The 27,859-nt window shown below is 38.4% G+C and overlaps 1 protein-coding gene and 2 pseudogenes across 1 annotated transcript; 2 read left to right on the top strand and 1 right to left on the bottom strand.

The window, feature by feature from the left end:
• Positions 1-487: 487 nt before the first annotated feature.
• LOC136279960 (uncharacterized) lies at positions 488-15,139 on the top strand. Its single transcript, XM_066164491.1, has 4 exons — positions 488-598; positions 4,977-5,609; positions 9,361-9,645; positions 10,183-15,139. The coding sequence occupies exons 2-4, from the start codon at positions 5,030-5,032 to the stop codon at positions 14,295-14,297; spliced, it is 4,980 nt and encodes a 1,659-aa protein (XP_066020588.1). The 5' UTR covers positions 488-598; positions 4,977-5,029; the 3' UTR covers positions 14,298-15,139.
• LOC136280005 (uncharacterized) lies at positions 6,172-8,767 on the top strand (annotated as a pseudogene).
• A 4,817-nt stretch (positions 15,140-19,956) lies between the features above and the next one.
• LOC136279949 (amine sulfotransferase-like) lies at positions 19,957-27,606 on the bottom strand (annotated as a pseudogene).
• Between the last annotated feature and the right edge of the window lie 253 nt (positions 27,607-27,859).

Below are 27,859 nucleotides of genomic sequence, written 5' to 3' on the forward strand. Positions count from 1 at the left end.
ATTTCAGACACTTTAAGAAATTTTATAGCTCTCACCAGAAGCTCAAACACTCTTAGGGAGCATGCCAATATTTCACCTGATCACTCCTGTTCTTTTCCAATAAAATTTGGAAAAAAATTTCAAAAACTTTATTGGTAATTTTACAGTTGCAAAACAAGTATAGACACAAGCTGCATAGAGCATAAGCTAATCGAGGCAAGTTGCCAGAAGAGAACAAAAGATTGATAATTTATACCAGTAGTAAGCTTTTGGTACTAAAAACAATCTCTTGAATACCAGCATGTCACAGTAAATGTCGTACTTATCCATTCTGTCAATAGTACCAACTATATGTAATGGGGTCACTTCACATCTCCCTCAACAGCAGAGATCACAAAAGTGAATTCGTTCATGACAACTTCCTTCGAGCTCGGAGCCGATTTCGGCTGGGGCCTTGGTTAGGCCTCAGAGAATGAAAAGGCCTGGGACGAGACAACCAGGAAGTGAAGAAAAACAAAAATCACTTTCACTTTCTCGCACTTGATATGATTCACGGTATTAGATCCTGTTTTGAAGATTATGACTGAAGATGAGCTTCAGAAATGATGCAGCTTTGAAGGTAAGGGAACGAAACGATGTTTTTCTGAAAACAACTGAAACCGAGCAACGCGTGTGTACTATCCGTCCTCTATTGATGACTGATGAGGGGCGGTTTGTGATGTTCTCTGCCACAGAACTCTAGGGAATTTTTCAATATTCAGCAAAATTAACCGCAGTTTAAGGATCAAATGTAATCCATTTCGCTTCTGTCAGAATCGAATATAATTTACATTGCATTCTCCGTACGGGGTGGTGTAAAACAATCATGAAGTCTTTAGCTTTAAGGATAATATTTCTAATTCATCACAAGAAAGATATTTGCAAAGTCCTTAGTGTGGAAGATCCATATCTTTGCTTGAACTTCTGGAAGCTGTACCTTCTTCTTTGAATACATGATGTAAATATGATTACAAAGTTGTTTTTATTGAACTGTGGAGGCTTTTGTGTTCAATTGGAGTCAGCTGTGCTTATTTATTTCGTTGGCGTACTTGCTACAGAATGTGCCTTGATAAATTAATTTATTGATGGGATAACTTCATTTATGTTCGTTAAAAATTCCGTCAGCATAATTTCAAAGAAGAAACATTTAATACTACCTAGCTGAACTAGTTAAGTAGTACATTGAGATAAAACCTGCTTTGGCTCAAAGTTATTTTCCAAGGATGCTGTGTCTTATTCGAAGTTGTAATGCATTTATAGTGCACTGGGCTGACAAAATTTGTTTGACTCCATCAAGAGTTTCGACAGGATTTGTCACTGCCAAATTCTAAGGTTGTCAATCCTGGGTGCACAGAAAAACTGAAAATATTTGTTGACCACAAAGTGTCAATTACATGGATGTACAAATTGATCCTGGAGTCTACTTGGATATGGAGATTCAGCTTGAATGCAAAATTGTGAGTCATGATTTGTATTCTTAGTGTCCTGAGTACTGATCATCATTCATGCAGCATCCAGTGGTACGAATCTTCTGTTTGATTACTTCTGTTTGACAGCTGTGTGAAATGCAAATATTTTGGAAGACTACTTCTTCAATGACCTACTTTTAGAAAGTGAGATTGAATTTTCTTGATTAACATTTTCCTTTAAATCATAATTTGAAAAACATCTGTCAGATTTCACACCTGACACAAATTAATCCTACCCCAAGGTGGAATGATGGCACCTTTGAAGATTGGTAAGGCTTGGCAAAATATGATAAGGAAAAAAATCACCATGGGCACCTGTCTCACAGAACTGATGACAGATTTTTTAGCAAAATGAACCAAACTTTGACCCATACACCTGGGCGTTAAGGGAAACTACAGAACACAGATCATGGGATTAACAGTTCCACACCTGAGCTCTATTGTATTTGAAGTATCTTTTAAAATAACTGGTGTGAGGCTGTGAAGGAACAAATCTGTTTTTGAAATTCCTAAATCAGTAGGAAGTAAGGTCATTTTCAAATAAAAATCGAGATCATAGATATTTGGAGTTATATAGTCTTTGCTGTGATCAGTTGTTTGTAGGCTTTTTAACCCGGCCTTTGACTCCCAAGATTTCTTTAACAATTCTCATTACTGTCTGCTATTCAACTTTTATGACATTAATTTGGAAAATTCATTATTGGATCAACTGATAATCCCCTTATTGATATTTTTCTTGATTCTCATCACTTGTCTGCTTGCGATATTGTATTGATATTGTAAGGAGAAATTATGTCTTGGTAACTCATATGGTAGTTAAAAGGTTAAGTCACAACCATATGTAAGCCTTGTAGAGGAATTTTCTCATACATTCCAGAATGTTCTGTCATTTATCAAGTTGATTTTTGTGTTTACTCACTAATGCGGTTAATCAAGTATGCAAATACTGTACTTACTTGTGTATAAGTCGACCTTTTATGACCAAAAAATCAGCCCAAGAAAATCACCCTTGTGAAGTCCGCTTGGAAAACTGAGTTTTTAAAACCAGTTCAAATTGTGTTCGAATTTCGTCACTTTTCAGCACATTCTTTGTCCACAAAAAAGTTTGAAATAATAAATTTTGAGTGGCTCAACACAAAGCTATTGGAGCTGATTTCTGTTGTGTCTTCAGACTGTTGAGCAGACATCTTTTCTTATGTCTACATAAGTGAAGCTTGCATTAAGCTGTTGTTATTATTGCTTGGTAAGGGGTAAATAAAGCTGTGTTGCTGACTACAAGCCTGCAGGCTGAATGATAATGTAATAAGTGTTTTAGAAGCAGCTAGTACCAGTGATACATTTTTCTCAAACATACAACGTTAACTGCAACTTTGGGAAAGAACATGATACACCCCTGGGGATTAACCAGGAGCAAAGTATCTGCTATGATTTTTCTTCCTTTAAAAGACTGATATAACAATGTAACAGCACTTAACTACTTCTTGGTTTTTCTTATGCTAGGAAATGTTTGGTGTCTGACTGATCATTAGGCAGGGGCATTTCAGGGCATACCTATTTGCCAAACTAGTAAATGTTCAAGAAATTCATACCAGCTCTAGGCTTCTCTATTAGATTAAGTATAATCATTGGTCTTTATGATACATGCCAAGCATTTACAACAATCTTCTAATTTACTGGGAATGTACTAAAAAATAATTGATGGCCAGGTTTACCTGTATATATTAGTTAATCAGTGGGAATGATGTAGGTTGCCAGGTATTATAGCGATAGTTTCAAATTGATTGTTATGCCTATTGCGGTGACCCATGGAGATACAATCAGAGCTTCAATTTTCTTTAAATGTGCTACATACCACAGCTGTTAATTAAATACAGTTAATGCATCACACCAACTTAAATTGTCTGATGTTTTCAAATTCGAACTTTGATAATCTGAACATTGATAATTTGAACTTTGATTATCAAATTTTTCATTTTTCTTCTCTGGTCCCATTTTTTCATGAACATCACTTTGTCACATGATAGATTCACAACAAATTTTCCCAGCAAACAAAGAAGATGTACTCAATTAGTGTTGACGCTATTCCATTAATGCAGCCTCAAAGTATGATATGATTTACGACATTTATATCTTGTCAGTAGCAGCTTGAAACAAACTTATTTACTTCAGCATTTTAGCTCATAAAACATTGTCATTGTAAAACATTTTTGTATATACTTTGGCAAATTTTGGCAATGATGCAAAATGATATGAGAATGTACTTTGATTCTTGTTAAATAGTGCCTAAATAATATCAATTCAGCTATCTTTATAACTCATTTATAGTAATATTTTTAATCATCCAGACTCTCAAACTTTCTGGGCTATTTAACCCAGTCTCCACGAGTCTGGATGTTAGGAGTTCAACTTTATATTAGGTGTCTTCTTATCAGTGTTGTTTCACTTTAATGGCCAGGCACAACTTCGTAGATCACAAATATAATGATCTTATAGGGTCACTATACTGACCTTCTTGTATAGGGTTTTTTTTTTTAATTTTTGTGTTGTTTGGCTACATTTGGATTCCTTTTGCTAAGATGTATTATATTGATCAGATAGAGATGTAACTTTTCAGAGAAAATGATGACGTGATTCATTTTTGTCCATACTGCATGACACATACATGTATGGTTCCAATCTATTTGACCCAGGAAGAGTGCTGATTCAGCATGAGTCTTTTTCAGTTCCAGTATTGATGGACTTGCTTTGGTGTGTGTGCTTTTTCTTCTTTTTTTTCACTGAAGGACCTAAAAGGGCCCTATGCACAGTACAACTCCAGCTTAGGATGATGCCATAAGGAACTTGCCTTCCCTTTCTATGGCTTGGGTGTGATTACTGATCCCTTTCTCACATGTGCATTGAGTCTGCATTGGTTGCTTTTTGTCCTTTCTCAAAAGTTTTTCTCCTTGCAATAAATCATTTCTCTCCCCCCACAACAGTATTGCTTCAAATTTCAATCAACTGAGAATGTACAGAATGAAGAACCACTGTAGGTGTGCATCTCCTGATTTTTTTTTATTTAGTGGCTTTTGTTTAGTGACACCAGGCCTGAAATACGTTTAGGACTGAAGAAGTTCAATTCATTGCCATAATGGTAGCTTGAGTCTTGAGCCAAGCTGGGAAAGCTCAAAATCCTTTCTTTGAAAGTGAATCATGCCTGTAAGGTAATTTATTTTGCAATTAAACCTAATATGTATGATATTTTATGTGGAGTTAATTTGGAGAGGGAATTTGAGGATTAAAGTGATTAAAGTGGACAATGGACCATAAACCCTTCATAATTTTATGGGTTGGTTCCTGAAAGCAAAAAGTAAAATGCATTAATAGTTAATAACTAATAAATAATGAATTAATAAACTAATCAACCTTCGATTAATAAGTGATTCGTTCGGTCAATTAATCAATTGAATCAACCATTTAATTAAGGATTATCTTTTTTTTTCCTTTTAGAGCTCGGTTTATTTGCCTTAATCTGTTGACAGCCTCATCTTTGGAATTCTATAATGAACGTTTCTGACGACGAGAAAAGATGGATAGTCTTCGGGATTGCTCTAAACAAGGTTCTGGTCCCAAAAATACGACCGTTTGTTGAACAAGAGATTCGGAAGGAGTACCAAAAGCTTAAAACTAGACATAAAATCCATACTGAGAGATGCGACTTGCCCAAAGAGTTCAAAGCGACTTTAAAATATGAGAATATCAATAGAAACTACACATTCACGACACCTGACGGAAAGTATGACTATCCCACGTTTGACTACCGGGTGAAGTCACATATTGACTTTGCCAAGCTGTTTGTGGAGAACTACATGGCCAAGTTTAACGCATTTGACGAACGTTGTGATGCGTCAGCTTTGTTGGCATTGCTTGGTAAAGTTCCTGTGTTTTCTCCTGATGTCCAGAAAGCAGCTCGCAACTTACACTCACCCAGGAATGACTGGGCACACTGTACGTTCAGTGAGTGGAACGAAAAAGGTTTTCGGCCGAGCTTTGATAAAATGGAGAAGCTGGTGAAATCCCTGGGCCTGCCAAGTACTGATGAGAGTGGCATCATAAGAGAACTGGAAGATTGGAAAAACAAAGGTAACTTGTATTTAACAATTATTCGCCGAAGGCGAAGTGAAAATCGTTGAATCATCCCTGAGACGAAAGTTGAAGTCATTAGTCAACAACATTCACTGAGCATGAGGCGAATAATTGTTCTAGTACAATTGCACAGGTGCTCTCGTTCTTGTGCTCTCCACAAGAATTTAATAGGTTTATTTAATTCAATCAGCGAAAATCTTCACATTGTATTTTCTTCAATTGGTTTCATTACTTCCTGAATAACATTGACAAAACGGGAGGCCGCTATTTTGAAGTTTAGTGCCCCTGGTATAATCACCACGCGCGAGGTGATTATGCGAGGTATGACGCAATCCTCGACCAATCAGAGTGCGCACATCTCTATAATTACCGGAACACTTATACCAAGTATAAAAGGATGGTTTTCCACTTTTTTTGGCGGGATTGGAATTGAGAATTTCTCTGCCTGTCCCTGATTAACACAGCCTGACTTAACAAAGCAGCTGAAGAGATTCTTTAAGAATCGAAACCGCCGGTCCTGCTAGACGATATACTTCACATTCAGTTTTACCTGAAAAAGATGTCAGCTTTTGAAACACCATTGCGGCCACCAAAAACGCCAGACTACCGTCCAAATCTGGACGAGGAGATGGAATTAACGTACACTGATCCGAACCTAGAATCGGACCCAGAGGATAGCCCTCCAGCATCACAACTCGAGCCAAGGCATAAAGCTGAATTAGCCAAACAACGCAGCAACGAAGGTCTACGCCTTCAAAGAGAAAGCCGTCAAAAAGAAAACCTTCCGAGGAATAGCCGATCCACGCGGCAGCCAAGGAAGGGGAAACATGAAGACAACATCAGCGCTGTCCAGTTCAAGAAGCAAAAAACTGAAACCTCCATTTTAAAACTGGAGAGACACTTACAACAAAAGACTTGCCCCAGGTCGCTTCAATACAAGGCGAAGGCAAACGTCACGCCTGACGAAACCTTTCGACAGGAAATAAGCGCTTTTAAAAGTCACGCCGAAGAACAATACGTTAGCGCCCTAGTGCGCTTCCATCAGCGTAGACTTGTTAGTCACAACAACAAACTTGAAAAGGCTAATATTGCCAAGTCTCGATCACAATACAATGTAAATACACGTGAAAGATCACGTTCGCCCTTGAGGAACACTGTAAATACTGATGTCGACAGGATAGACAAAATAGAAAATCAGCTTTCAGAGCTGAAAGATCTTATATGTACGCGCTTTCAGAGTGATAATAAACATGTTGAAAAGTACAGCAGTGTCATCTCTGAAAAATCAGTCGCCAAACCCACTGCAGCAAAAAGGTTATCCAAGAATAATAAACGCAAAAAGCGTAGAAAAAATACACTACACAAGCGAGTGACTACAGAAAGGGAGAAAAATGAAAAATACCTTAAAAACCTTTCAGACAATACATTAACTGATCACCAAGTCAGCGTGTTAGCAAAAGGGCTTAAATTTATTGAAACACCCGTGACAAATGAAAATAAGATCAGTCAACAATTGTTGCGTGACTTCGAACAATTCGTCAGGCGAATGAGACTTAGATATATATTCCACGGGAATGACAAGGAACCACATCCTTTCCATGTCAAATCAATCTGGATACCATCAGTACAACCTTCTATTGCCCTTGAACGCTTCTTCGAAAATATCAAGTTAAGCCTTGCTGAAATAGAAATAACAAAGCCAAAACACAACCTGTCATACAACGAACACAAAGCAGTCAAAGAACTGCAAAACAATACTGCCATCAACCTTAAACGTGCTGACAAAGGCACCACAACAGTGATTCTCAACAATCGGGACAAAATTCAAGAGGCCCAGGTTCAGCTCGACAACAGAGACCACTACCGACCTCTTGAAAACCCCATGGTCACTGACACATTAAAAAAAAGTTAATGAGCTTATTGCTCAACTGCACAATGGCAAACATATAGAAGATATGACAAAAAAGTGGCTTTCAAAGACTCCCAATCCGCCCAGAATACCGATTTTCTACACTTTAACAAAAATCCACAAACCTTTGCCAGTGGGTAGACCGATTATATCGGGCTGCGAAGGACCAACTGAAAGGATATCATCCTTTGTGGATCATTTATTACAGCCTATTGCTCAAAAGCAAAAATCGTATCTCAAAGATACGACTGATTTCATCAACTTTATAGAGAAAACGCAAGTGTCAAATGATACTATTTTAGTATCAATGGATGTAACAAGCTTGTACACAAACATCCCACAAGAAGAGGGTATCACAATAGTATGCCAAGCATACGAAAAATACCACAATAACAGCCCTCCCATTCCGTCCCACTACTTAAAACAAATGCTCGGGCTTATACTGAAAGAAAATTCGTTCCAGTTCAACGGAGTAAACTATCTCCAATGTTTTGGAACTGCCATGGGAACACGAATGGCTGTTGCTTTCGCCAATCTCTTTATGGCAGAAATTGAAACAAAACTGCTTCACCAAAGTAGTATCAAGCCGAGAGTATGGAAGCGTTACATTGACGACGTTTTCTCCCTGTGGGATGTTCGTAAACAAGACATTGATCTATTCATAGAACAAGCTAACACGTTCCATCCAACTATAAAGTTCACGGCTGAAATCTCAGAGACTGAAATCACATTCTTAGACACGGTTGTCTACAAAGGTGAAAGATTCCAAAACGAAGCTATCCTCGACGTCAAAACTCACTACAAACCGACCGAGACCTTTCAATATACACACTATTCATCTTGCCACCCGCCAGGTGTTAAGAAAGGCTTTATTAAAGGAGAAGCTATCAGACTTCTAAGAACAAACTCCTCGGAAAGAAATTTCCAGGAGGCCATGTGTAACTTCAAAACACGACTTGAAGCACGTGGTTACCCAAAAAGCCTAATTGAAAAAACGTTATCTGAGGTCTCGTTTGCCGCAAGGCAGTCGACACTTAAAAAACAAACCAAAAAAACTAAAGGTAAAATATTGCCTTTTGTGACAGCATACCACCCAGGGGTTTAAAATTTAAAACAAATACTGATGCAAGAATGGAACCTCATCCAAAATCAGCCACTGCTGAAAACAATTTACAAAACGCCTCCGATTATATCATACAAAAGAGGTAAATCGCTCAAAGACATATTCGTCAGAGCGAAGCTTTAATTAAAGGCTTTTGCGTCGCAAATGTAAAACCACACAGGGGAGTCTGTGTAGGCCTGTCTATGACCTTTTCAATTTGAATTTTAGTGCCCCTGGTATAATCACCACGCGCGAGGTGATTATGCGAGGTATGACGCAATCCTCGACCAATCAGAGTGCGCACATCTCTATAATTACCGGAACACATATACCAATACCCTTTAAAGTATCCTGTAATTTAACACATTGCCTCACAATCGATCAGGTGGAAATGTTTACTGCTGATTACTTCCTTACTCCCTTGAGAAGCAATGCAGACACACTCAGAGAGCTCTTTGAGAATGCCTACTACGGGTTGAAGCAGTTATGTCACGCTATTTTGAGCTACTTCTTTGGCCATATCGCCAAAAATTGTCGCCAATTTGAAAGAGAATTTAAAGGTAATTGGTTTTTAGGGTCGGAAAAAAAATCTAACTGATAAGAAAATCAAACACGAAGAGTAAATGATGAGGGGATTTACATGGGTTGCAAATAACTTGCTTGCAAAATTTAAGATGTATCTCATGAGAAGCACCAGCTGTGACTTATCTCATTTCCGTATGGTTCTTTTCACACAGGAGTCATACTTTGCGTGAACGCTACTGTCGACCCTGATCTGATAAAGGCTGTTCAACAACATGCCATCGCTCTGAAGAACGATGTTGCTAAGCTAGCATTTGAAAAAGAGGAATTAAGAAAGCTATGCCAGTCTGTAATTCTGAATATTATAACAGCTCTTGAGGAATTGGAAAAAAGAGTTTCGTCACTGGAGTTAGAACAGAGTGAGCAGCGGTCACGCCAAGAAGACGTGGAACGACGCGTCACTTATTTAGAAGGTCAAAGCAGCATCCAAATCTGCCCTGGTAATGTGAGCGTTTCATTTTATCTCAGCTTACTTAAAAACACCTTCTCGCTACATGTTTTAGAATTCATAGCTGAACAGATTTACTTTGATAACAGATCTTTCAGTTTATATCTCCCTTTAATGCATTCATACTTTTTCTTCTTTGTATGCGAACCACAACGTGTGCTAATGAGTTACATTTCTAGGCTTAAGACCCTTCCAAAGATTCCATTATAGTGTTTTGAAACTTTCAAGCAACTCGATGTGGAAGAGATTTTCAAACTTGCCAAACTGAAACTGAGTTCCAAGGAGTCATGAGTGTTACAGGTTTTGTTCCTGTTGGTACTTTACAACTGCACAAATAGTTGCCTAAGTGACTTTCAAGATCCATATGCCACGCAAGTCCACGAATAGAATCGATCGGTTAACTTGTAGTATAAGAAGCTTCTAAAAGAAATTCCTCGTCGCTTTTGTTTTTATGTTAAACATAGGACAGTCGTTCAAAGTAGTTTGAGTAAATTTAAGCCTGAACATGTCTTCTGTTTCAATACTTCAGAGATAGACATCGATGAAACGGAAATCAACTTTTTTGCTGAGCGTCGTCATCCAAAAACAAGAAAGTGGCTTTTGGATGATTTCAATAGATGGTTTATGAATCCTGGAGAGATGAGAGCTTTTGTGCTTCTTGGCGATGCAGGAGTTGGCAAGAGTGTGATGGCCGGTGTCCTGGCACAGAAATATGCCGCGAAAGGAAGGTTAGCAGCTGCCTTTTTCTGCTTCAACGGAGATGACACAAGAAACAATCCCAGGTATCTTCTAGGGACCATCGCTTGTCAACTTTGCAAATGTAATGATTCGTACAATAAATTTGTGGGAGGGGAAGGTGGCATTAGAAAGTTTTTAGGCAATTCTGGAATAGGTGTAAAGGGATTGTTTACAAAATTGTTGCAAGAGCCATTGGCCAAATGCAGTGCTTATTGCGAGAGAAAGTTGATCGTTATTGACGCTCTTGATGAGACGAAATATGAGTCCAGGGAAGATTTTCTCGATCTTATCCAGCGCCGCTTTCCAATGCTTCCGAAATGGCTTGTTTTCTTTATTACCAGTCGTCCTGAGGACACTGTGCGATTAAGATTAAAGGAGTACGATCCCTGTATAAAAATCTGTGCGGGCGACAGCGAAAACCTTAATTTTTATCATCAGCACGAACTGGACATCAGACTATATTTAGAGAAAAGCGTCGACTTCTCCCGTCTACCCTATTCGGCGGAAGACGTAGCAAAAAAGTGCAACGGATTGTTTTTGTTCGCTTACTACGGTGAGAGAGTTCTCAAGGATCAACTGTCTTCTGGTAAGATAAGTCAGCTCACTGATCTTTTCCCAGGAGATATCGGGGAGTTTTTTCGGGAAAATTTTAAGAGAATCTTTGACAAAGTAGGCAAAGATTTGTACAAGAAGTTGTTTGGTTGTGCCATAGCCGCCCCGACTCCCCTTCCTGTCTCGTTTATCTCATACATTTTACAAAGAGAAAATGATCTCGATGAGAAAAGAAGTAGTTATCTCGACGAGCAAGACGTAATTGATGCCTTTTCGACATTTTTGATTGTAAGGTCCGATCAAACTTTCGCCTTTCCACACGGTTTGATCCCTTCGTGGTTGACCGACAGGAAGAAAGCCCCAGCGAGACTATTTGTTAATAAGAATGAGGGAGGTAGGTACTTAAAGGATATCATCTCTGAAGTTCTCTTAGCCGCTACTGCGAATCAACATGGGGAATGTCTTCCTTCCATTGAAAGTGATTTACTTGAGTACTGTGATCAAATCGGCGTCCGTCTTTTGTGTGATTATTGCGACAATGACTCGTTGAAGGTCGTTTTCAGTTACTTGGCAAATTACCAAGTTATTTCGAGGAGATTAAAAAAGAAGGGCATCGAGATATATTCTATTATTGGTGATGTGAAGTGTGCAATGGGTCAATACGGGTTTGCCAATGAAAAGAAGGAAATTCTTAAGGAAATATGCCTATTTCTTGAGAGCGAGAGCAACGTCCATGTTCTCTTGCAAAGCCCGCACCTATTACATTGCTGCTTACAAGAAGCTTCTAAAACTGTTCAAGAAAACCTTGGTCCTCCAAACCGTATCGGGGCTACTAAGATAGAGCACAGTTGGCTTCCTTTTGGAGCCGGTGAAATTCCAAAAGAAATTGTCTGCTTTGCTATGTCTCATGATAAGAAGCTAATTGCAGGAGCAAGTGGAAATTCCCTACACTTGTTTGATGCTTGCACTCTCAAGCATGTGCAAGGCCCTTTTGCATTCACAGAAATGGGAGGTTCTATCCATCATTTAAAGTTTTCGCCAGAAGGTGAGTTTTTATTTTTTGGAAGGCTTGACAAATGGTTCTCCGTGAAGGAGGGTTGTGTAAAGGATTTTCCCCACTTTGCAAATAATAACAAGGTCTGCTACAAATGGAGTTCTTTCCTTGGAGAGTCTCCACATATTGCAGTGCAAGGCGATCTTCCTCCAACTGGAACTCATTCTGAGTTCTGCCTGGTAAACATATTTTGTTCGTGGGCCATCTATGAACTCCGACAGATGCATAGTTTATGTGGGGATTCAGTTTCTTTTTATGACCATGAGAGACAGGCCTTCCAGGGGATTAACGTTTTGCTTGATCTTCTTCATTCCAATCCATTGTATCCCACATTACCTTCCCACATTAACGAAGTTTTAAACGCCTTGCGATCTGAGGTTGTGTCTGACAGAGTATGGAACGTGTCTCAGCTCTGCCAAAACTGTTTTGAATTCGAGCAAAGGAATGAGGAAAAAACCCTTGAACTTGTTCGTCAGCGTGTCCTCGACCTTTACCCTCAGATATTCGAGTTTCAAGTTTGGAATGTAGAAAGTGGAAGACCTGTACTGGAGGAAGCGTTTTTAAAGCGCGGGGGTCCATTCTTCCTGTACCATGTGAGTGCTGCCGTTAACTGTGGAGTTAATAAAATGCACGAACTGCTCACGGAAAGGTCGTTTTTTATTATTGCTCTAGTCAACTTAATGTGGTGTCTAGTGCCCTCGGTTTTGGATTTAAGACCGGCAGGATCGTTTCAAAGGGAAATTGTAATATTACCAGAAATAATCAGTTTCTTTCTATCGAATTTTCCTGACACTGGCAACGCAGCATTGGAGATTCTGAATCGTACTTTCGGGAAAGGGAAATTTTTAGCGTCAGATCAGACTTTTTTCGTTTCTCATGATAAATTTAAAACGTATAACGTCTACCTTGTAATGCACAGAGACCCCTTCGCGTATTGGCGTCGTAGCTTGGAACGAGTCGAACGCTACGCCTTTTTGGAAGACGGTAACATTCTCTATTACACCTGTTTGCGATCGCTGGAGATCGTGTGTATTGAAACTGGCATTACACTACGGAGCGTCACCGGACGCAGCCCATTCTTCCACCCGTTTAAAAAACAAACTGTATATTGGTTTGTTGAGCAATGTAGCGGAATATTCAGGTTACTTAGACAAGTTCCAAAGGATCTGAGACTGTTCCTGTCGCTTCTAACTCTCGAGGTAGTTGTTCATGGTACAATCATTTCAGCTGCCACTGTTTTTTCTCTCTTACCTGAATTTTGTGAAACAGTTGGTGACACTAGTCCCTCTGTCCCTGAAAAGTGTGTTATATTTTCTCAAAGTGGTAGTCTAATTGCCTATCATCTGGGACCTAAACTTTATATCTGTAATATTTTTGACGCTTTCCCTTATTTAATGTGTGAAGATCAGTATGAATGCTTTCGTTGTCATTTAGCATTTTCACCTGACAGTACTTTACTTCTTCATTATACTCAGAGCAGCAATGATAATCCACGCTTCCAGGTGTGGGATGTTCGTAGCAAGGCTCTTTTGGAGACGTTAGACTTCCCAGCTGTCGAGTCACAGCTTCCAGCTATAGATTGCTGTTGTCTTTCATCAGACCACACGAAATTAATTCTATGTGGTAAATTCATTATTGAGATCTGGGAATATGATGCATCAGCTTGTCGCCTGATAACAAGGATTGAAAACCGTTCGTTTTTCTTAAACTATAACGAGTTCAGCCACTGTACAATTTCGCAAGAAACTAATTTGCTAGCCTGTTGCATTACAGACAGTATTACCCTTTGCCCAATGAATACACCCACAAACCAGTCTATTCGGTTACTACCTCCTGCCCACTTAGGGAAAATCGAATTTTGTCAGTTTGTGAAAGGGGGTCGTTACCTGATTTCTTATGGTGTTGATCGCAATGTGTTCCTGTGGGACTTGAACAAGTGTGAAGCTATTGCATTTGCAAAATTTTGTCAAGAAAGGGAAAGTATCGAAAGGCTGTGCGGATCTTGTGAGGCAGAAAAATTCTTCTTCTCGACTTCATCTGGTCGATTAGGTGTATTAACCCTCTGCGGACTGGAGCACTCGGTACTGCCAAAATTACCAACGCTAGAAGTGCAAAGCGGGGAAATGATGTCAAAGGAAAGTTGTGGGCAAAAAAGGGAACTACATGGACTAACAGTTGCGACTCATGCCACTGACGATCTAAATGATGCTGAATTACTAGAAGATATGAACTTTATGTGCGACAGTGACGATACCAGTGAAGGCAGTGATGATTGTAATGACATTGAAATGCTTGGTTGAGCGAGTATGCGTACCTGAGTCTGTACAAGATCTGTTTATTCGATTCTTCTATGTCAAGTATTACACTTGAAGGCCGTGTAATTCCTTTTTTGAACAGCAGCTTACATTTTTTTAAGGGTCAACTGTTTGGCATCCGATCACATGTACAAACAGACACAAACAGGAAAAAGAAATCAAAGTGCTCTGTGAGCAAACTCGAGACTTCTTTTCTGCAATTGCTTAATTGCAACTCACCTGCGAGGATCATCTTTTTTTTTTACTTTCTGTTTTGCACTGAGTATCTTATTTCTGCCACCGACTTTTTCCCCTCATCGACATAAAATTTTATTAGAAATGAAGCCTATAAATGGAAGCAGATTGTGCACTTTCGGGCAGTGCATGCGCATTTCTTCGTCTAAAGGTGAACGCAAAGACATATCAGGCTGTCGTTTTTAATGTTTTTGGTGATTCTACTCGTCATCCCTGGACTTACATATAGCTGTCTCATCAAACTCTTTTGACCACGAACTGAAAATTAGAACGAGTCTCTTTGATTTTCGGACAATTATTCGAAGTTAGTTTTGGGTATTTCGTTAAAACGCACATATCATAGTGTTTCGATATTGTAGCTAGGTTACTATTCTTAAAGGTTTAACTGATTATCAATATGTTGGTTTACCCAAACATTCGCAAAATGTCTTAAACAAATAGATCGTCTAAACTTCGCCTTTGAAGTATTTCAAGAGAAAGAGTGTTCCGTCTAGATTTTACCTTCCAGGTAGATGGGTATTTGTTAAGCATTACAGATGCTAAGGTATAGGTTTATGATTATAGGTTAATGAATAGAATGGGTGTTTGTAGTAGATATTATTTTTTAATAAGTTTTATTATTTATTCGTTGTTTATTTAACTAAAGTTACCTCTTTCTGTCTACACAACCAATTTGAAAAAGCGTCTCAAGCTGTTTTGTTTAGAAAGTAATTCTTACAGAGAATGTCTACGTTAGTTTATCAGGGGCGGCGGAAGAAGGGAAGGGGTCTTTTAAAACTGGAATTAGCTCTCATAGAAAAAATTCCTCACGACTCCTGAGGAGGTCCCTCTAACGGACCCTGCCTTCCCTTCCCCCCCGCAATGAGTTCTTTTTCCGCCTTCCCAGTTAGTTTGATGTAGTTTTCATTGTAGTTTTTAAACAGTGGAATTTTTTGTTGAGACTATTTTCTTCAATTTTTTTCCTTGTAGAGAATATTTAAAAAAATATTAAGTCTCATGCTACCACTGAAACTCTTTCGAAGGACACTCTCGTGAGCGACAACTGTCCTTTCTACCTATTAGCACTTTACATAAATGGCTAGCTTAAGATATGAACAACTTTACCTTCCTTAGGTTGTCCGCTTACCAGAGTTTCAACTTTAGTAGTTTTCACAGCTTTCCGTTTGTTATATATCGTTGAAAAATCATCCTTGAATTGATACGTTATGTTATGGCGTTAAAAGGAAAAAGGTTTTATTGCAGTCTTCCTACGTAAGGGAACAATTTAAGAGCACTCAAAGAGAACAATTAAACAGTAGAATGTAAATAACCATATATTTACTCTGTAACCCGTAAATATTAACAGAGCTGAGAATTTTATAGTTTAAAAATTTTTGTTGCTATATTTCTTTAGTGCCGATAGTAAGAATAAAATTATTTTAGGAAGTTGCTATTTGTCTGGTTGCTAACTTTTTGTGTCCTATCCCAAATTGATTGGCCGAGTGACTCTTGGAGAAAGAGATCAAAGAGCATGTTGGGCTACCTCCTTAATTTTGTCACAGTTACTAAAACTACAAAACCACTTACTCATGGAGTTTGATTAGTCAATTTATGCAGAACACACCACACTATAGTGTTGCTACACACTTGATCAACCAAAATAATTTCATTTAATTTGATAATACTTTGTTCCTCTGCACGTAGAGACTTTCAACACTGTTGACCTCATTCCTCTCTGCAGATTTCACTGCTAAAGACGCATTTTCGACATTCTTGTTATTTTAGAACGCTAGTTAATAGGTGAGAATTAGGAATGGACCTTCTGAAACAGTCCAGGAAAGGGAAAGGAGATCTGCAAGCGGCATGGACATGTTTTTATGTATGAACCGGTATTTGAAAACTATTTCTCGTGGCAGATTTCTTTTGATAACAAAACATTAGATTAGGAGCCAACTCACTGGCCTGGCTACTCGACGTGGAATAGTTTCGCCCCCTTAATTATCCCTTTAAAGACTCTTTTTGGGTACGTCCTGCAGTTCCTAGTCTCCTTCGCAGCTATTCGTCAGGACGTCACTCAATACTTTCCCCAAAAGATGCCTTTAAGGGAGCATAGCGTGACAACCTAGAAGAAGCTACTCAGCTCTCCCTTTCAATGTATAAAATATCGATTTTTCCAGCCTTCAAAACTCAAACGTACTGCGACTGTCGCATAAATTGTCAAAAGAAATTGAAAGAAGCTCACATGTGACTTCTGCTCACCCGAAGAAGCCCACATTTTAACTTCAGTCCCCTGGAAGGATTGTTGATGAAGATCACATGACTAAGGTCACACCACCGCGCTATCAGGCTAACCGTAAGGAAATTTCTCAGAACAACAAGCGAGATAGAATTAATTGAAAAGATTGGAAAGGGCTTAATATATTATTGGAATAAGGTAAAGGTGTGCGACAGAAAGTTACTTTTCTTACTCTCTTTAACCTCTGATATCCCGCGCATTCTATCCATGAAAGATCTTCGGGTGAGGAAAGAACTAGGGCTAGAACTCACGGTCTCGCACTTCTTCTGAGATTCTACTGTTCTAGCGCTCAAAGAATAAGGAATGGATTTCTGCCAATCGGTAATTTGTAAGCTCAGTATCTCTTAATTGCCTTGTCATAATTCGAAGAGCAGTGCAGCTTCAACAATTTCAACAAATTGCAGTGCAGTTTCAACAATTTGTTGCTACTCAGCGAGACAAACAGGAAGTAGGTAATATTACAGTTTCAGGGCTTAATTGATGTGTTCCACGTTATTTTATTTTATTTTGAATAAGATCAATTAAGATAGGCTTCAGATATGGTAGAGCTTTGAAGAAGGTAAGGAAACGAAACTATATTTTCTATAGAAGCTTCTTGGTCTGAGCAGGCAATAGTAGTGCATGTATTACAGTTAAATACTTCCCGCCTTCAAATAAAGATTGCGAGCCTGTTTTTGACATTCTCTACCGCAGAATTCTTGTGAATTTTTCCAGGCAGCTAAATCACGGCTTTTAAATTTTTTGGTAACCACGATTAGAGGATCAAACGTAAAATATTCTGTTCTGAACCACTTTTTCCTCATAAAATTCATCATACTATGACGATAATGCTATGGTAAACGTTAAATTTATCTGGACACTTCGATAAATTTATCAAATCCGAAGAAATATATACCGAAGTAGATTTCTCTAGATGAAGTATATGACCGTTAAAATAAATAGCTGTCATCCGTTACTTCAACCCGTTTAAAAGGTCGGTCCCCGAAATATTAGGGGCTTTTTTTAAATTTACTGCGAGATCATAAAGGTGGAGAACACAAAGAGAAACATCGATCTGGCTAAAAACCCGAGTGTACCTTTCTTCTGAGTTTCCTGTACAAAACGAAGAAACCAGTGAGACCACTCGACCCCTTGAAGACAGTGAGGTACAGATCGAGCTAGTTTCAATTTCTTTGATACATGTTTGTAACAATTTATCTCATTCTCGAGCTCTTTCAGACTCAGATCTCAGATCTTTTTCAGCCGAAAGTCTCATTAAGTCTCAACATTATTCACTGGACTATTTGGGTAAAGATGCTACTCTGACGGAGTTCTGTGGATAACATTTGCAACCGACATTTTGGACAGCATAGAATTTCTAACTCAAATTTCAAAGGCACTCCTTTGAAATCGATAATTTCTCTAGTCTTATCAGTCACGAAAATTCTAAATGAGATATAAATAATTATTGATATTTTTCGAGGCACAGGATCTGTATAATTAACCCTTTCACATGGCTCTCCTCTGATATCAAAATATCCTGAGACTGTTGAACGATCTCCATCGAAAAGATCGTAATCTCAAGCTAATAGGTCACAGTCACATTTAATATGGAAAATAGCATGGTTTCGAGGGGTATTAGGTTAAACACCGCAAGTGGTAATTCAAAATTCACCGAAATATCCGAGCCGCGAAGCGGCGAGTGATATCATGGGAGTTTTGAAATATCACGAGCCGGTGTTTATACTGAATACCCAAGAGAAACCATGCTATTTTTTGTTTATACTACAAATAAAATCAACTCAACTACCTTCGTACATGATGTACTCCACTCGTCTTTATTGAATGGAAAATCTTCGAGCTTTCCCTCCGGCTGCTTTACGGCTGTTAAAACAAGATTTTCGAAAGCAGACCTTAGTTACTCTCAATGATAAGAGCTGTGATCAAGTGTAATCTCCTTGATTCTTAGAGTTGCCTTGCAGGACTAAATATGAGTTATTGGCCCCAGGAGCTCAACTTTGGATTATGTTATGCAACAACAGGAGTACGGAAGCGTTCTTTTATTGTGCCCTAGGCGCTCAAGTAAATGTCAGATCAAGCATTCTGGGTGTTTTAAAAGGCGCAAAGGAAGCGCAACGGGAGTTTCTCATATTAATGGAAGCTTTCATAAGACAAGCGGAAATCTCGAGGAGCGTTCAGCTGGCTATTGTCGAGGCGAAAGTCAGACTTGATCTTGCAATCTCGCTGACAAAGCTTCTCAATCGGATAACGACTATTGCTCGAGAGAAAAGTCATGTTAAGCGGATGTTTGAAAACACTGATTACGCTATGAAACTCTATAATAGAGCTCTTTCGAGAAGTTCTAAGTGTCGAAACTTTGAATCAGCATCGTCAGTTTTCTATAAGAACTCTTAGATTCACCTATACATCGTAACTGATCTGTCAGTTGAGATCCCCCTTTAATACATTTATACTTTTTCCTTTTCCATTTCATCGATCAGACTGTATATCACAGTACAAAGAGGTAATATGCAACCTTTGTTTCGTGTTTGTTATTTAATTTTGTTTCTGGTCATAATTGAAATAGTTTGTGCTGGATTATTGGTACTGGATGTTTTGTTATAAGCTGGACATTGCCTTCACGTAAAAATATTTGTCTATTTTAACCTGTTTAATACGCACGGCGAGTAAAACAAGCTCTCACAAGGAATCGACGTTTATGCAGTGAGAATGCTCAATCTTGCCTCCGCGGCCTGGGTTCAACTAGCAGAACCTCCCCGGGCTGTACTAAGTGGTTTTCCTCGGGTTCGCTAATTTCCTCCTTCCACAAAAATCAATGGTTTTTGACTTGTTTTCCCTTCATGTTTTGTTTTATTTGATCTATTGTTTGTTTGTTCAGAAAATCAGGATGTGTCATAATTCAAAGTCAAACTCTAATCCAGATCCTTTCAATTTTGCCAAAGTAAAAAGTGCAGCCCAGCATTATCTGTATTCTGTAATTTAAATTAACTTTTAATGAGGTTAAAGGTCTTTTCCTGAAGGATTCGTCAATGTGCAAATGCAAAACCCTAATTTTGATCACTAAGATGGAAATGATAATTTGAGACAAACGGCAATCTGTCATAGTGCTTTTGCATAACAGAAAATCAGGATGTGTCATAATTCAAAGTCAAACATTAATCCAGATCCTTTCAATTTTGCCAATACGTCCTTCTCAAATCTATCGTTCAACTCTGGGGTTACCAACTACACCCTTTTGGAGAAGATTTGGACCATCTTCCTTATCTCCTAACAAGTAGCTTTGAACATTCTTCATCATTCCTTTGAAAGTGCACTGCTCAGCAATGAGCTTGGCAAAATCATCTGACAGAGGCTTGTTGAGGAAATCAAAAATTAATCGAACGTTGGGGAGAAGATCGTGGAAAATATAATCACTCATTTATTATTAGCAACCTATCTACTGACACAGATTCATAGTATTTCATGATTTAATTATAAGTAGTTATCTCTTTTTCACAGGCGAATTATCGTGACTAGGGTTATTAAAATTCTCTCCAAAAGACTCATCGTGCAATCATACTAACAACCCTTCCTTGCTATCAAGAAAGCCTGCAGTTTATACACATATTAAGTACTTTAATATGAGTGTGAGAGGTAAACTTAATTTGAATGCACATACCTTTTGAAAGTCTTCATATTTAAGAAATATAACATCGGAATCATGTCTGTGCTCCCACCATCCAAGAGCACGATCATTCCAGTGTTTCCACATGGCTAAGTAATGATTTAAAAATAAAAGACAGGTAATTGACACTGAAGGTAAATTTCACTATATAATGTTTCCTCTCTAGTTTAGCCAAACTTTATATTTCCTATTTACCCTTCACTTGTGGGAGATGTACTGGCCTTATTACCGATACTAGTGCTCTGGACCCAGCCGGCATTGAGAAGGAAACGTTCAATACCAGGCTAGGTCATTATGTCGTGTTCTTAGGCAAGAAACTCTTGAAGAACCTCTTTCCACACAAGGGTATATATGAGTACTGTCCAACTATTAGTGGGAAATTGCGAAATGGTGGAAGGAGAAGGAATGCCTCGGGAGCTTGTCCCTCACAGAAGCAGAGATGTCACAACAATGAAAGTGCTTGCCTCTCACTAGTGGTTTTATTCCTGAAGTCAACGTCACAGTTAGGTTAATTCTTGGCCCTGCTCCTCGGGTTTTTCTCTACAATACCCCACCCAATCGAAAAACAACGCTGTTCTCCCAAAGCATTGCCGAGCTGCGTTTTTACTGGCTTCTTCATTTTCAAGCCCTGAGTTCTGTAGTTGGACAAAACAGTGAAATATCTGCTTAATCTTAAATAAATTGTAAACATTCCACGCTGCTCTCTTTGAAAGCCTATTAATAAAAAATTGATAACCAAGGCATGGGTACTTTTGCTTTTCTCGTTAATAACCACATTAAGGTTAAAATAATAAACTAGCATGCCAGTAATAACGGCTGGCAGAAGAAGTATTATTTATTTTTACTAAACATTAGGTTTTACAATACGGTAATCAGGTTTTCATTACCAGCAAAGGTATTATTAATAGTTTATTTTATTACTTTTGCCCTCCGTAAAAAGCTTCACGTTACATTTCCATATCCAAAGATTTTTGTAAATTTGTAGCTTGAGACTACCGTATCTTTGGGATTATGAGCAATGTGAATATATTTGCAGCTTGTGCTGTTGTTCTTAGCTTTAAGGATGGCTTCATAAAAGAAGTGGGTCTTTAGGAGACGAGTGCTTGGTAAAGTTTTAATGTCAGGCTGAGTTGAATTTGGGTCAGCTGCCTCTTCCACAGATGGAATGCGATCTTCAATGTTACCACTATTGATTTCTCTATTGTGATAAATCTGCCTGTCAATTTCTTCGACTCAAGTAGTCCCTTGAACGAATACATAAAAACAAAAATATTAACTCTATTTTCCTCATTACTTTTCAGTAGGTTAAGGTTACAAAGAAAAGTGATTAAGCAACCTGCTGAAAGCTGCATGGCTAGGATTTATACAATTCTAGATTACAATTTTAAGTAGCCTTCAAGCAGGCCCTTAGCTCTTATTAGCGCGACAAGGCACGCCTTTCCCTGCCTCCGGGAAAATTTAAGACGCGCCGGGGAGAGGAGAGGTCAGGCATTATCATCACTGCTAGACCCCATTGCTGACCTCTTGCCATCTCATGTTGCTCGAGGCGCCACACCCCCGCGGGCGAAGGGACGCTCGTGACGAAGGTTGATGGAAGAAACACTGACCCCCTGTCCTTCGACTATCCCGATGGACTGCCCAAATGGACTACATGATATGTATTACGTGGGATAATCTTACCAAGTCCTATTTCAAATGAGTTCTGATGAAAGCACTTCATTTCTTTAAACAACTAAGGTCTCAATACAACCGAATTTTTTTCGTTATAGGTAATCGTTTCTCTTAAAAGTCAAACCTCGCCTTCGAGTCAATGCGGGGAATGGCAATATCGTGCTATCGAAACAAATAAAACCACGATTTTTATTATGTACAAAGACTACATGAATGAAAACAACGGAGGTTATCCCTATTGGGTGCACTACCTAAATAAAATATAAATAAGCTGTAATAAAATAGATTTGTAAGAACTAGCGAATGTTTAACTTAATTTACGAAACGTTCTTGATTTTTATCGAAAACTTGATGTTCGAACCCTGCTCTTCAACTATCCCTTTAGGAAGTGCATTCCACAGTTTGGTAATTATGACGAGTATTACGAGTGAAAAAAATTAACTTTTAGCGTCAGTATCTTACTTTATTTTTTCAGCTCTATTATATACACAAAGTGTATTGCTTCGGCCTTAAGCTTCAACTCGGTCACGCTTTTGGTTGTTGTAAAATACATGTAATGTTGAATCTGTAAAAAGGATCTCAATTGGGTGATGGTCAAATTACGGCTTACGGTTAACTTCTTCCCGTTGAAGTTAGAACAAAAATATTTTTAGCTAATTATTTAAGCGAATTACGTTTAAAATTTGTAACTAGAGGCTCCTTCACCCTAATTGTAGAGTGGCCATTTGTCTCAGTTTTTTAACGGGATTTACATCCAACACGTGTTCATCGATAAATAGCCAAAGATTTATGAGACATCTGGAATAAGGTCATGAAAATTAGTGGGAGATTTGGTGCGAACAGAGATAAAAACAATCCTAAAGCCTGGATCCCTGCAATAAAAAAATCTCTGTAATAGCAATGTGCTTAATTTTTGGCGCTGAGATACACTTGGAGTCTTCTGACAGTTATAATCCAAAGTTGAGATCCTACCATCCTACCACCAGATCAAACCATATTTGTATGAAATAGATCCCTCCTGACGCTTTTTTTTGACAATGTGTTACTGAAAAGCCCAATAATGATATTATCTATCAGAGGCCTTCATTCGCAAATGGTCTTACGTCTTGGCCGCTACGTTCCCAAGGATAAGTCACCGAAAGTTCGACAAATCTGGAAAATCGATGCTTCGCCATCGCTTTTCTACCAGAATATATCTATTCATTCTTTTCCTTCTAATATCTAACGACATTCAGCTGAACCCTGGGCCTCTCAATTCCTTGAATCTCAAATCATGTAGTCTAAATGCCCGTAGTATTGTTAACAAGAGGATTGAGTTGCAAGCTATGGCCGTTACAAAGGAATTAGACATCATCGCTATAACCGAAACATGGATGAACCCTGATATAACGGATTCAGAAGTCCTGTCAGCTGATTATAGTATCTACCGAAGAAATCGCCTTGGAAAAGGTGGTGGTCTTTTGTTAGCGTTAAGGGATAAAATTTGCTGTTATAGATGTTGTGACCTCGAAACGGACTGTGAAGTCCTTTGGTATGAAGTCCATTTCAATCCTGCTCAACATACTTTATTGAAGTATATTACCGCTCTCCTAGCAGTGATATGGCCTACCTAACTTGACTGGTCCAATCGCTACAAAAATTTCCACCATCATCTAATATCCTTTTGCTCGGGGATGTTAATCTACCGAATGTTAACTGGAACCTTGTAGCTCCATGGCAGCCGGATACTATCAGCGATTTCTTCTGCGAGTCTGTTATAAATTGTTTTGGCCTCCCACGACTTGTGAATAAACCTACCAGAGGAGACGCTTCATTGGATTTAATTTTAACCAACACTCCTGCTCATTTGGCTAATGTCGAGATAGACTGTGGCCTTATTTCCCGTCCACATCAAGCTCCAAAGATCGTTTACGATTACAAAAATACCTTTTCACAAACGGAAAGGCTTATGGAGAACAGCTAAATCGTCTCAGCTTCAATCTGACCGGGAAAAATATAAGCAGTGCAGAAAAAAGGTCAAATCTGAAATAAAAAAGTGGTATTGGCACCATGTTAAGTCTCTTCAAAACAGTAATAATTCTAAACGTTTCTGGACTTTTATAAAATCTAGGACGAAATCACGATCTATTCCACCTGATGTATTTCTGGAGAACCAAAAGGCTTCAAACAGCTTCGATAAAGCACAGCTATTTTCTTCTCATCGGTTTTTACAGAGAGTCCTTGTATTCCCGATAAGTTACGTGGCGATCTTCAAGCCTCTACAGATCAAGTTATTTCAAGTCTACTTTTCTCTAGATCTGAGGGCGAGAAATTGCTCATTGGTTTAAACGTTACAAAAGCTCATGGTCCGAATGGAATATAAGCACGTATGCTTCGCGAGGCTGCATTGGCTGTATCAGAATCCTTGACAAATTTATTTAACTTTTCACTCCAACCTGGCACCTTGCCTGTGGAATGGAAATCTGCTCACGTCATTCCAATTTTCAAAAAAGGCTAAAAATATGTCGTCAAGAATTATCGTCCTATCTCTCTTATAAGTCTGCTTGTAAAGACCCTGGAAAGACTGATATACAATCGCATTTTTGGATTTATTGAAAATAATCTACTTCGTAGTCATCAGTATGGCTTTCGTCCTGGCTACTACTGTACCTCTCAGTTGATACACCTTTTCTATGAATGGGCCAAAGCACTCGATAAACGCCTCTCTACCGATGTGATATTTCTGGACTTTGAAAAGGTCTTCGATTCAGTTCCGACCGTCTTCTACTCAAACTAGAACACTTTGGCATTACCGGCTCTTTACTTTCCTGTCTATCCAATTTTCTCCCAGGTCGATCACGTGTTGTAATCGAGGGCTTCCAATCTGCCAATTTGACTGGGCGCCTGTCATATCTGGTGTTACACAGGGGAGCATTCTTGTGATGTGTCACAGTTCAAAGTCCAACTCAAGTCCACATCCTTTCAATTTTGCCATTACTTCCTTCTCAAATCTCTTGTTCAACTCTGGGATGAAGTGTTCCTTCCAGTTACCAACCACACCCTTCTGGAGAAGCTTTGGATCATCTTCCTTGCCTCGTAACAAGTAACTTTGAACATTCTCCATCATTCCTTTAAAAGTTCACTGCTCGGCAATGAGATCGGCAAGATCATCTGACAGAGGCTTCTTAAGGAAATCAGTAATGATACGAACATTGGACAGGAGATCCTGGGAAATATAATCACTCCTTCATTCTCAATCCATCTTTTAGAGCAGATAATTAGCATCTCATGATCTACTATAATTATAGTACAAACTCTCCCTTTTTCCCATATCATGCTGGCCAAACCAGTTGCAAAAAGGAGGGAAAATGAAGATGGGCATGTTCAACTTATCCTTGTTTTCGGGTTCAGGGGAACAGCTAGCTGAGGTGTGGTCAAAATATGGAACATAAAATGTATGCCATGCAAATGTGCAATAGAATTGAAATAAAGTAAAAGTGACTAAAAGTGAAACATAACCATCACAACAGACCCCTAAATTGCTCCTCTTTGAGAGGTGACCAATAGAGAGGGATCAAAATGGCATGACACTGGTAAGTAACCCTTTAACTCCCATGAATAACCAAGACAGAATTTCTTGCTACAATATTGATATGTCAACCAGATAAGTGATGAGAATAAAGAAAAATATCAATTTGGGGATAATTAGTTGATGCAATACTAAATTCTCTGAACTAACATTATAAGAATTGTATGGTTGACAGTATGGAGAATTACAAATTTGATGTGGGAGTTAAAGGGTTAAGAGAAAATGAAGCTAAACATAGGTGCATAAAATACAGGTCATTGAACAGTATGAGCAGTTAAAAAAACATCTCTCATTAAATAAGTTTTATCACTGTGGTATACAATTTTGCTTCCTTGAATCAAATAATGTATTGTTAAGCATCTTCCTTCTCATTTTTACAAGTATATTTCATTAGATAGATGACCCTTCATGTTCGATAGCTGTCAACTATTTCAAAGTGTTATTTGCCATATAAAAAAATACAAAATACAAAGTGATAATGATAATGATAAGGGATTTATATAGCACTAAAACTATAAACAATATTCAGAAGCGCTTTACATAAGTTAAAGTTCTATACTAATTAAAATTAAAATATTCAAAGGCAGTAAACATTAGAACTATTATATTACTATTATTATAGTTAATGGCAGTGAGTTCCATAAAACAGGTGCAGCATGAGCAAAGGCCCGATCCCCAAGTGAAGAGCAGTTGGCTTTTGGAACGAACAGAAGAGATTGAGCAGATGAGCGAAGAGCATGATTAGTAGCTGGTTTCAGGGACAAAAGATCTTTAATGTAGGGAGGACTTTGGTTGTGTAATGACTTGTAAACAAAGAGGAGCAATTCATACTGAACTCTGAACATTACTGGGAGCCATTGTAGGTCGATAAGTGCAGGTGTGATATGATCAAATTCTGGAATCTGAAAAAAACACTCTAGCCGCAGCTTTCTGAACTTAAAGTACAGAAAAGTACAGAAAATGAATGAAAAAATATAGGGGGCCATCTTTTACAGGTGTCTCTCCATAAACGGAGAGTTAACTCCATCTACCTTTTGTGTAAAATAAGTAGGGTTTGCCACCTGTTCTCCAAAGAAGTTCTATATATAATGATTAACTCTATTGTGATTAGTAAATTATTCTACTGTTCTGCTGTATGGTCTGGTACTTACAATCCATAAACTTCAACTTATGCAGAACGTTGCTGCCCGTATACTAACTGACACAAGGAAATACGATCATATTACACCGGCCTTGAGAGCTCTTGACAGCGAGGTTTCTTTTAAAGGGCAGCAAAAGCATGGAATAGTCTCAGTAACAACACTACAACTGCTCGATCACTAAGGTCATTTAAAAAGCATGCAAAGGCTGAATAAGCGAAGAAATAGGATATCAGTATCTTAACATATAACTACAGAATATTTAATAGAGTTAGTGGTTATGATTGTTAATTTAGTAGTAGTAATTTTAAGTTTTTCTATATCAAGTACAAGTAAGTTATTATTTTATATCATTAGTCTTTTATATTATATATACACACTGTAAATTAATCAATGTAACCGCTAACTACCTCCACTTCCAAGATTTCATGAAATCTTATTTACGAAAAATCTTATTTTCTTCAAGTAATCTTACTTATTAAATTCCACATTTACCCATGAGAAGCAAACATTTATTCAAATTGACCGCTATTAGACGCAGAGGGTCATCTATCTTATGAAAGATACAAACAAACGTCAGTAGACACAACTCACCTGATTTGGGATAGCTTACAAGGAACACATCATCCGCTCTGGTCTGAAAACCAGTACTAATATGCGGGAATTTTTAATCCCAAGACTTCAACAATTTTATCAGAAGTCCACTCCCCTTCACTTTCCTGAAGAACTGGAAAAGTCGACATGGCGTCACGACGCACGAAAAATGTCACTCCTACACGAACGACAAACGAAATTCAAAGAGGCTCAATATTCACTTCTGCGGGCCAACGACTAAAATATGAAGAGGCTCACATTGGATCTTTGCTCTCCTGATGAACGAAATGGGAAGTAGCCCATATCATCGATGATCACATGACTGTGGTCACACCACCGCGCTGTCACGCTAACCGTAAGGAAACTTCCGAGAACAACAAGCGATTGAGAATGAATTCAAAA

The sequence above is a fragment of the Pocillopora verrucosa genome, chromosome 3, assembly GCF_036669915.1.
Source record: "Pocillopora verrucosa isolate sample1 chromosome 3, ASM3666991v2, whole genome shotgun sequence".
NCBI classification, from domain to species: Eukaryota; Metazoa; Cnidaria; class Anthozoa; order Scleractinia; family Pocilloporidae; genus Pocillopora; species Pocillopora verrucosa.